This window comes from Cetorhinus maximus, chromosome 2 (assembly GCF_964194155.1).
Source record: "Cetorhinus maximus chromosome 2, sCetMax3.hap1.1, whole genome shotgun sequence".
Lineage (NCBI taxonomy): Eukaryota > Metazoa > Chordata > Chondrichthyes > Lamniformes > Cetorhinidae > Cetorhinus > Cetorhinus maximus.
In genome coordinates this window covers 219,899,835-219,911,861 of record NC_135880.1, presented here as the reverse complement: position 1 = coordinate 219,911,861, position 12,027 = coordinate 219,899,835, and the positions used below count along the sequence as shown (strand labels likewise).

The window sequence follows — 12,027 nt, the reverse complement described above, 5'->3', positions numbered from 1 at the left end:
CTGATTAACCTCCTATATTTTCCCAATATTTTCTGTTTGAGCCATAAAGCCCAGGGGTGAGTCCTTGATCTTGGCTGGATTACTAGTAGGGAGACCATCATGTTGTCCATGGAATTATACCCAGCAGACCATAAAGGGGAGATGGGAGAAATTGTGAAAATCATGGTGTGTGGAACAGTATTCTGAAACTTTCATGGGGACTGATGTAATTCAGTCTCCAACTTAAAACCACACATCCTGTCCTTATTTATTGGTTGACTATAACATTGTAAGTTTATCTGAAGTAGATCAAGTGGCTGAAAGATGCAAAACTAAGATGTTACAGCACCGCCACTGGCATGAGAATGCAAATGCAGAATGACATGTTTACATAGAAAGTTCCCATTATAAAAGTAGACACATAAATTTGTAATGGGAGAAGTTGATAAGAAATGCATGCAGCGTAAGGTTTAATATAGATGTGTACTCAATAAATGATGATGGCTTTAGGAAGGACATGGATGTTTCCATCTGTTGGCTTCATTGATACCTACTGTATGAAAGAAGCAAGTGTTTGTAAAGCATCTTAATCAAAATCATTTGTTGAACAGAACTGATCGTGAAGCTGAGCATCAGGAGAGGGGATGCTGGATGAGAGTTGTTTTCATGATTGTTAAAAGCATTACATCTGCGATTCCAGTATAAGAGAAACTTTAGCCTTTGTGTTTTTGAGTAAAGTGCATTCTCTTTTACAGATGCTCCCTTGATAAACTAATTTTCGGTGAATATTACATAGAAATTATAGCACAGCAATAGGCATTATGCCCAACAGGTCTGTGCCAATGTTTATTTGCACACAAGCCACCACCCACATTACTTCATCTCACCCTATCAGCACAACCTTCTATATCTTTCTCCCTCATATACTAACCTACATTCCATTTTTCTTCAATAGAAAGAAGGCCTTTCCTGCATAAGCTGACCTTGCCTGCTAGACAGTAGAAAGTTAACTTGGGATTCCTGCTCATGACCATTATCCAGTAAACACACCTGAAAAGTGCATTTGTGAGGATGGTCTTCACCTTGGCCTAGATATCTCCCATGTTGAACAGCACGCCAAATTCACAGTCCATACCACTGAATGCCCGGCACATGTGAAAGTATACACAACCAAAATTCAAGAGAGCAGGAGAGACAAGAATTGGTGATGTGATATAAAATTAGAGATAGCACAGAAAGAATGAACATTTGAAACTTCTTTTATTTCCAGTACAGGAATGTTTCGGTGATTCTAAAGTGTTCAGTTTGACCTTTACCAGCCTAAAAAACATTTCTCCAAACCACAATGATTGCCTGGGCCAGCAAGTGGAAAGTACTGTTGAGAGAAAGGGTTAGATTTTAACTCATTTAAGGGGAGGTGGTGACTTAGTGGCATTGTTACTGAACTAGTAATCCAGGGGCCCGGGGGTAATGCTCTAGGGGCCCGGGTTCAAATCCCACCATGGCAGATGGTGAAATTTGAATTCAATCAAAAAAAAGTCAATTGTTGTAAAACCCCAGCTAGTTCGGGAAGGAAATCTGCCATCCTTAGCTGGCCTACATGTGATTCCAGATGTTGTCTCTTAAATGCCCTCTGAAATGGCCTAGCAAGCCACTCAGTCTCTCAAGGGGAATTAGGGATGGGCAATAAGTGTTGGCCTAGCCAACGATGTCCACATCCCATTAATGAATAAAAAAAAACCCATCCACTTGCACAGAGTTAAGATCAGGCCTGTGTTTTCTAGTGTAGAAATAGTATGGTCAGACAAAGTGTTCCCATTCTCTATTCACGTAGATACTGTACTAAGCTAATATTGGTACATTTGACGGGTGGTAGCAAAGTGCAGCTAATAGTCAGAAGAACAGAGCGAGGCTATTCAACCTAGATTATGATTGATCTACACCTAAACTCTATTGACCCCTCTATTTACGCTCGATATCCTATAAGATCTGATCAATCTTGGTCTTGAATGATTCTGAATCCACAGCCTTTCAGGGGAGAGAGAGAACCTAATTTCACCGTTCCACAAAATCACTGCTCCGCAAGTTACTATCCAGAACCAGACATTTGCAACAACTCAGGTAGGAAACCTTGTAAAAGTAGCATTTAAATAAACTAAATGTTCAGAAAAATTAGTCAAAATGAGGGTGCTGTTGTGTAGGCGCCATTGATGTTGATACCTTTAGGCTGTCGTTATACTGTACTTTGGTCTATGACCAGTAGCCGCAAAGCACAGCTCACTATTGCACAGTCAGAAAAACTTACTTTATACGTGCATTACTCTACATAACACTTGCATTATTCTGCAAACTGTCCCTGACTGTGAATTGTATTCTGAGCATACACAAATGCACAAAGTACCAACCCCGCATTTGGAAAATGATAAATGCAAGAATGGCCAAAACATTTTTTTTCAAAAAGTGCTTCTATTTATTGAGTACCCTGGAAGATACACTATAAGAGGCATGGCAGTTTAGTGATTATGATATTGAGACTATCAATCTAAAGTCTGAGTTCAAAATCCCACCGTGGCAAGTTGTGTGAATTTATTAAGATCTGGTTGTTTGCGGACTGGCACTAGGAAAAATGAACATGAGAGGCGCCTGATTTGCTGTGGAAAGTAAAATGATTCAGCAATGTCCTTCAGGGAAGGGAATGTGGCTCCACACTAGGCTGACCCACCGTACCATTCCCCAGTCAACCATCCTGCAAGATAACTTCGTTTCACAATAATAAATATATTGTACCTTTTTAGCTAAATATAATTTAGTTTGGAAAATGTTTTCAGCATTTTTGAGAACATACTCTGTCTGTTCTGCCTTCTCTGACATTGGTAAGCAAGTCTTTGTCTTGATGCATGCTGATAATGACCACTTTGGCTGTCATGTGAATGCTCCTCACATTTAAGGTTTTAGCTTGGAGGTGCTATGTTGTCTCATCATGTTGCTCTTCAGTAGAACTAGGTGTCACCTGAACAGTTCACCGACCCAGAAAGCAGCAGAGAGAGCATAATCTGTCAAAATGCAACCATCAGGTCCTCCAAGGAGAGGTTAACATTTATCTAAGTAATTAGATACTGTACAGATACTTTACATTAACATTAAATACATTTGCATTGCAAAATAATGTCTGCACACCCACCAACCCTATTTTCGAGTGAGTGATTGTTCCTGTGAATTTGTCCTTTTAAGACCATAGATTTGCGGTATCTGCATGAACAGATGGCTTCCCACAGGAGAACAGATTCTACTTGGTTGGAGTGCTTTCATGCCTCGATTTATAATATTGTTTTCACTTTTTCTCTTAAATATCTGTCTTCGCCACCCATCCAAATTTGTTTCTTCATCCTTGATAAGCGCATTTGTCCATTTGTGTCAACTGTGATTCAGTGGGTAGCACTCTCACCTTTGAGTTAGAAGGTTGTGGGTAGAAGTCCCATTCTCTAGCACTTGAACTTCAAAAAAAACAATGTCAAGGCTAGCATTCCAGTGCAGTATTGAGGGAGTGCTGCACTGTCAGAGAAGCCATTTTTCAGATGAGATATTAACCTAGGCATCACAGGTGGATGTAAAACTACCAATGGTGTTATTTTGAAGAAGCACAGGGGAGTTCTCCCAGGTGCCCTGGCCAATATTTATTTCCTTAATCATCATAAGAAAAACAGATTATCTGGTCATTATCACATTGCTATTTGTAGGAGCTTGCTGCGTGTAAATTGGCTGCATTTCTTACATTATAACAGTGGTGACAAAAGTACTTCATTGGCTGTAAAGTGCTTTGAGATGTTTTGGGGTTGTGAAAGGCGCTATAGAAATGCAAGTCTTTTCTTTCCCCCCCCTATTCGTTGCCAGCACGGCTCGGCGATAAGCCATATCGTGAAGGGAAGCAAACAAACATCTCCCAGAGTGCTCTGCTTGGTGTGAGGCAGGTGGCCAGTTAAACAGGCGTGGGACCTAGCTGTGAAATAAACATTTCAACTATTGTAGTAACAGCTTTCCAATTCACCACTTTGTTCAAGCAAGATGTTGGAAAGAGCGAAGCAAGTTGTGATTCAATTAGCTCCTGCTCACACACACTGTCAGCCTCGGTCACAAAGACATTAAATGCAAAATGATAATGTGTTCATAAGACCAGATGTAATTTTTATGGGGTTGAAGTCACGCTGAGAAATATTAGCAACCAGCCAATGAAATTCCTCCGTCTGCTAGTTTATCCAAGACATTAATCCATTTATTTTGAGCAGGTTAATGTCTTTGTTGATACAGAAGAGTTTCGTATGAATGCTTTTGTTACCAATACCACACAACGTGACCTTAGCCCATTACTTCCAAACAAAGCAGCTGGGTCAATTGTGATTGATGACCCAACATCAAAGATTTGATAATGCTTGTAATATTCTTTACTGTGACTGCACAAGACGAACTCTGCATTTATTTATGTGGCATTCCCAAGTTTTCCAAGGTTCTTAATAATTTGGGAATCATACTGTACATATCTGCCCGTTTGCAATTAGACTAATTTGCTTACAGGTGATTGAATAAATCACACATTGTTTTTATACACTGTATTAAGGGATTTCCTGGGATCTTGACTAGCATGTTGGGATCGTACACTTCAATTCCATGCACTTTTTTCCCCCACATAAACAAAATCACTTTAGTAAATTGACTTGTTAGTTGCGAATTTTCTCCATCTCCTCTTTGCATTTTACTCCTTGCAGGAGTGCGTCTTTATGGGTGCCATATTTAAGAGTCCCTCCAGTACTTTACTCAAGTGGTCAATTTTTATTTGAGAATCTTTGTGACAATTGTAGGCAAGGCTTTAAACAAAGAACTGGATGGAAGAAGGTCCTAGCTAAACCCACTCTTGAACACATATTTGCAATGGCAGCAGGCATTGCTGAGTAGGAACTCCAGCTAAACTTATGCCACCCCAGTCTAGGGGTGCTGAGGCCAACTATAGCAGCCTTACTTGACTTGAGATGCAATGTTAATCAAGCAAGAAAGTGGTCACAAAACTTGGAATCTCTGTCTTTTTTTTATGACTCAACTAATCATAGTTTAATCACATCACTATTAAGTCCAATCAAAGCTTGGAATTTTTTAAAATAAAAGAACATACATTTTTTAGGAGTTAATGTAATGAGGGGACCGTATCTTTGATTTCTAATTGATTAAAAAAAAAATGATTATGATCATTCAATATAGCTGTGTGAGGTGGTAGATTTTAATAGGAAGTTTAAGGAGACCACACACTCCCTTGGAGAATAAGGATCTAAATGGGGAAAAGAAGAGGGACATGGGGCTACACAAATCATTAAAAGTTGTGATGCAGGTTAACAAGATAATGATCAAAAAAAATCAAAGCACTGGGGTCATTTCCAGAGGGACAGAATTGAAAAGCACAGAAGTTATTTAAACTTGTCTCGAACCTTGGCTGGACCACACATTGAGGACTGTGAACAGTTCTAGGCCCCATATTATAAAAAAAAAAGGATACGGAGGCAATGGAGGAGATAAAAAATATGTTTTAAGGATGATGCCAGAACTGAGAAGTTATAGCTGTCAGGAAAGATTGAACAGGCTTGATCTCTTTATTCTAGAAGAGAGAACATTGAGGGGTGACTTGATAGATGTCTTTAAGATCATGAAAGGGTTTGACAGATTAGGCATAGAAAAGGTATTTCCATTTGCAGGGGAGGCCAGAACTAGAGGCTATAAATATAAGATGGTCACTAATAAATTTGATAGGGAACTTAAGGGACTCCTCTTCCCCCAGAGAGTGGAACTCACTACGACAAGAGTAGTTGAGGTGAATGGCACAGATGCATTTAAGAGAAGCTAGATAAACACAAGGAAGTAGGGAACAGAAGGATATGTTGAAAAAGGTTGGAAGGAGGCTCATGAGAAGCATGAACACTGGCATGAACTCACTGGGTCGAATGGCCTGTTCATCTATAATAAGTACCACATAATATTATGTAAAATGAGTTTGAAAGTTTGCATTAGAATCAGAATCTTATAGCAAGAGACCATTTGGCCCATTACGCATGTGCCAGCTCTCTGCAAATCCCTTTCTCATACTCTTTTTTTTTAACCTTCTGCTTTATCAAATATTTATCCATTTCTATTTCGAAGTTATTATGGATCTTTCTCCCACCAGTGTTTTCTAGCAGGGCATTCCATTATCACTCCGCTTTTTGCCCTTTTAAAATAATTCTAGTTTGCCCATTTCTCTCTATTTCTTGACAATTTCAATCAGGTGTCACTGATTTTTGTAAATGGTAATTTTGCATAAGTGATTCTGCTGACTAGTTGAAGAAAGGAGGATATTTCACATCTGGGACCAATGACTACGAAACACCTCAGAAGCAAGTAAGTTGTAAGCTGTGTGCTCGTTGCTGCTCCTCTGAATGGTATCAAAGTTCTGTAAATGAACTGTGTGACTTTAATATGTATTGCTTATGGCTCATGCTATCATTGCACCACTCTTCAGAGCCTGAAAGTTCAAGATGAAGTTTTAAAGGCAGATCAGTAACTTTCTAGGCATAGGGGGGGAGGAGGAGTGTTTATTTCCCAAATTACAGACCACCAACTAGGTGATGCAGCTGTTTGGCAAATTAGATGAAACATAAGCACTGTTGATTAAACTGCTGTCACCATGATGCTTAAATGTGGTGTTGGCCCCCAGCTGTTCTATTAAATTGAAGTGTCCTCTCTACAGATGCTCACCGTAGCTTGCGTCGTAGGAGCATGGCTCCTCACGGAGTCACTGATAAAAAAAAAACTCTTGTAAATTGAGCTGCAATATTTTTTTCTCTGAGGAACGCCTTTGAAGGGTAAGTTGGGTCCTGAGTGGTGTCGGAGCACACAAAGCAAGCAGGAACCACGATTAATCCCTGGTCTGTTCAGAGTTTGCTAATTTCAGCTACAGTATGTCTTAATGCCCTCAGTCCTGACTACAATTCAGTGAATTCTGTTGGACAGTATGCATGTATGGACAGTGGATGAGGATAGCATCAAACTTGTGATGCCCCAGTTAGCTAGTCTGTCAAATGTGTCCAGGCCCTGTATGTATTTGCATTAATCAGTTGCAGGTTAAATCTCCCTGTAGTGTGCCCAACACACGTGCCTTAATTCCAATTCATAAACATCCTTTTCCCCCCACTATCTATGTGATATTTTTCCAACAGCAACAATCCTCGTTACACAATTAAGTGGGATTGCCAAATTTCTACACTCTGTCCCATTTTTCCTTTCAGCACTTCAGACTGTCCTGAACCCATTTCAGCAGCGAGGGCACATTTACCTCATTAGAACTCTTCAGGAGTTCTAAATTTATGTATTTACAAAGACTGGGGCTAATCTGTACCAACATGCAGCATGATTCTTGTAATGATGTATCAGTTTGTATGGGCATTTGGAGATATTCTAAGATAAAAACAAAAATACTGCAGATGCTGGAAACCTGAAATTAAAACAGAAAATGCTGGGAGAACTCAGCAAGTCTGGCAGCACTCGTGGAGAGAGAAATAGAGTTAACATTTCGAGTCCGTATGACTCTTCTTCAAAGGTCTGTTTATCTCTCCACAGATGCTGCCAGATCTGCTGAGTTCTTTCATCGCTTTTTGTTTTAATTTAGAGATACTCCCTTGAATGTCAAAGTTGCAATTAAATTAATTTTGTAAATTTTGCTGATACAGGCTGGAAGGTCAGGAAGATCGCAAGGTGCAGTTTGCGAGTTAGCAGTTTGCAAGGCGCGGAATATAAATTAAAAACAAAAAACTACTGTGGATGCTGGAAATCCAAAACAAAAACAGAATTACCTGGAAAAACTCAGCAGGTCTGGCAGCATCGGCGGAGAAGAAAAGAGTCGACGTTTCGAGTCCTCATGCTTCTGCTGAAGGATCATGAGGACTCGAAACGTCGACTCTTTTCTTCTCCGCCGATGCTGCCAGACCTGCTGAGTTTTTCCGGGTAATGCGGAATATAAATCGTTCGGCCACAATCCAATTGTTTCCCTTTATAAGTCAATATTGGATTATGAAGAACTCGTATCAGTAAAAGACCATCGGTGGGATTTTCCGCACCCGCCCGCTGCCGCGATCGTCTGGTCCCACCGCAAGTCAATGGGCTTCTGGCCGGGGTGCCGCCTCACCCACGCAGGTCCCGTCCGCAATGGGGCCGGAAAATCCCGGCCTATAAGTGAAACAACTGTAGCCGTGTATTTTGACCCGAACCACTTGGTATAGTGTTGCTTACGCACTAATTGTATCTACTGAATGGATGATGACTGCAAACTCAGACTGGCCTGTATCTGAGCTGAAGTCAAACTGTGACGCGGTTTTAATTAGGGCATCATTTTAATATAGATTGCCTGTAAATTCTGCTCGAACCAGGAAGGGAAAAACTGAGGGGAAAAAAAGGAGGACAAAATCCCATTGAAAAGATCCACGTTCATAGCCAATTTGTAGGTTTAATTTATGTGTGCATTCGCTTTCTTAATTAACCAGGTTAGTAATCAGACTGACATTTACAACTCTCTGTTAGGTCAAAAATAACTTTTCTCAGAGATTTTAGAACTTGACAAACATTAATTTCCATAATAAAACAGAATTGTAAATCTAGCTAGGATATTGAGCAAGTGGAGGAACCATGGTGCTCTTTTTCAAAGGTATTGCTGATCTCCTGAGACACTGATCATGAATAATCTGGGAATGGGATCGTACTTGGTAATGTTTAGCTGCTGAAATGGAGCTATGTTTTAACGTAGACTGTCCCCTTTAATTGCTCGGTTAATATTATGGGGGAGCGATGCAAATGAGCACCTTCGGAAGTCCATTGCGGCTCATTGTTGGCGGAGTTGCTGAAGATTGACAGTTGTGTGTAAACGTGTTGCCTTCTGTCACTGAGGAAAGGCCAAGCTATAAAAGTCAGAAAAATCAGCTGAAAATGGCTGGTTTTCTTTGTCATTATAAATGCTTTGGACACTTTGAAGTGTGATATCTACACTGTGACAGATGCAGGCTAGATGCACAAATTTTCTATTTATAGACATTTGCCCTACACTCTTGTCACTTAAAAAATAGCCAATTTCTTTGGCTAACAGCAGAAATCTGTTGTTAGTGCCTCTGCACTGTGTTGTCTGCCTGAAAAAAAATGATTTGCTTTCCCCAATCTCTGTAAGAACAGCGCAGCACTCCCTTACTGAGCCAACTTTCCATCCCGTGTGATTCTGTTATTGTCCTTTCTGTCTTCCGGTCATGTCTCTGCTCTGTCACCACTCAATTACTCTCCTTCTCTTTCATTCTTCCATCATCATCTTAATTCATTTCCATCACGACTGTGTCCAGTTCCCCCCTCTCACCTGGTGACCCAGATCAGTCTCTTTCCTTTGCTACCATCATGAATGCACCTTGTGTCTTCTCTATTCCCACTGGAAGTTGAATCAATTGTCTCCTTTACCAATCCTATCATTGCCCTGCCCTTCCCTTCCTCCTTGTCCTTCACGCCTCAAAATCTGGTCTCTTCTCTCTATCTTTCCCTGATTTGTCTCCTTCCGCTATTTCCTTCCCTCCCCCATTGCAACACTGCCCAATCTCTATGCTGTCCTGAGCCATGTTACAGTTATTAGGACTGTGCTGCCTTGAGCTCATCCCAGGGTACTGACGATTGCCATCAAGTTTCCTTCAGAATATGCTCCACAAAAGTACTGGTATCACATTATTGCAGACCACCTGTAATTACAGTCACACAACCTCCATCTTGTCCTTGGCCAAGTGTGCAAGACTCACCTCAATTGTTTCCATTGAATGAGTTTTGCCAACAATTGCATGTAATCTGCACTAACACAGGCTGAAATATCCAGATACTGAACAAATGGTTGAAATCCATGTTAACAGTGGGCAACTTTGGGGGAACAAGTTGAAATGTTATCAAAACTTGAATCTATAAATTGTATCCCATTTTTATGAATATGTGAACAAAGCAATATTGCCTTCTTTAACTCTGCCACTTAGTTTTACCAGCAGTTTGATATGGTTGGATATGGATAATATTTTGGCAAGTTAACAAATGAATGCTGTCTAATCAGTTTAGGTGTTAGTGTATAAAGACTGGCCAATATGACATTCATGTAAATAAGGCCAATATAACTAGTCTTAAAAATCACTTGTCTGGCGGAAGGTTCGCACAAATACCTGCAGCTTCAACATTGGCTTTCTGGATCCAGGTTGAGGCACTGCTATTAAAACATCATCAGATCATTAGAGTGACCAGAGTTGGGTAATCTCAAGAAGAGTTGTATAAGGCAATTGGGTTGTAGTTGTACTGTAACATCAGCCAAGTTTCAAAGGTACAGATTCCTCTCAGTGGCTTAGCTGAAGAAGGTACTGTGTGAATGACCCATGCAAGCCAGGAAATCCCAAGTTCAATCTCCAGTCTGTGTGCTGAGCTACCTGATCTCACAGTTAGGAATCAGTACAATTGGCTACACCAGCCCAGGCTCGGGTAGGGAAAATCAGCCACAGTTCCCGATACTGAACATTATCCAATGTGGGGAAAAGTACCCATTGTGTAAATGGCACCGTCAGGATCAGCTGTGATGGACATTTATTATTTGGGCTGGCATTTGATAAATGGCTACTTAAGACAAGTACTCAGGGGGCTTAAGTATCTATTAAAAGGTACTTGTGCGAGGGTTCAGGGTCTTCAGGAGGAAAAGGGAAAAAAAAAAGTCATTGTAACATAGAGGTGCAATGTCACAATAATCCGATGCTGCCCTATAAATGGAATGCAACTTAAATATGCAATGCTGTAATGTATACACTTCTAGATATTTACACATAAATGTATACACTACATATTGTAAATGATATCCTTAAGGTAGTGTAAATGTGCTGGTAGTGTAAAATCGTATTGCACTCAATTTATAGGAGTTAACAGCCATTGCCGGGCTACTCAGGCCAGGGATCGACAATAAGCAAGCAGATGTCATTAACAATTATTTCCACTGCTCACATATTTTCCATTAGTCCAGCAGAACATACGATGGAATTTTGTTGGTTATAACCCAAGATGAGTTTGACAAATGAAAAATATTTCTATGTGGCTTATATTTAGAGTTTTTTTTTGGAGATACTTAAGTGGATGTCTGCCATTAAGTTTGATATCTCTTATGGGGAGGGGTTTGCATACTTGTTGACTTACTCAACTCTCGAACATCACTGTCAATAGGCTGTTGGTCTGCCCTGCGCATGTTCAGTCACAGTTTGAGGAAATGACCTGCCTGCATGATAATGTAATATGGAAGGGTCTGTATATCTGGGAAGTAATCTTGCCTACACTAAAATTGTTGTGAGTCTAAAATTAGCCATAACTCTTGGTTTTGACACTTGAAACACCTGCCCTTCTGTCCATCACTGTAAACTGCTTCTTAGTTAAAAAGGAGAGGGAAAAAAAGTTTTCTTCCATTTTGAATAGTTCTTCATCATTCACTTCAGCAGCGATATGTCATCTGCAAAGTCATCATGCTCTCGGCGAAGGCAACGGAAACAGCGCCACTGAAAGACCATCAGGCATAAGGGCAGCATGAAGAGGGCGCAGATGGCTGCCATCACATACGCGATTGTCATCAGCGTTGACTCGTCTGTCTGGGGAATGTTGTAGCCGCAGTCCTCCATGTTTGTGGTAAAGAAGGGGCCCTCCACCGTGGCTGAACGGAACTCATCGTGCACTGAAAGCCAAGGAAAGAACATTAGTGTCTGAGCTGGTGAGGTGGGAGGAAGGGTGTCACTGAGAAAACCTTTACAATACATTGGTTACTCTAATACATTCTAATGTTTAACTCTACACGTAATCCATCTCTATACTTCGGCCTGGTACTCAGAAACTTCACTCCAATGGCAGGTATAACGGGCAGCCTTAGAACTTCATTTGCTGTTCCTGAAAGGATGCTCCCTGGATCATTCATTCCAACCAGAATATTAATGTTGGAATTGCTTGACCCAG

At 40.6% G+C, this 12,027-nt stretch overlaps 1 protein-coding gene across 1 annotated transcript in view; it reads right to left on the bottom strand.

The window, feature by feature from the left end:
* Window positions 1-8,589: 8,589 nt before the first annotated feature.
* bace1 (beta-secretase 1) overlaps window positions 8,590-12,027 on the bottom strand; it is a 94,511-nt gene continuing 91,073 nt past the window's right edge. Inside the window, exon 9 of the mRNA XM_078532893.1 lies at window positions 8,590-11,752. Within this exon, the coding sequence (XP_078389019.1) occupies window positions 11,511-11,752 (242 nt within the window). The 3' untranslated portion in view covers window positions 8,590-11,510. The remainder of the gene's footprint in view (window positions 11,753-12,027) is intronic.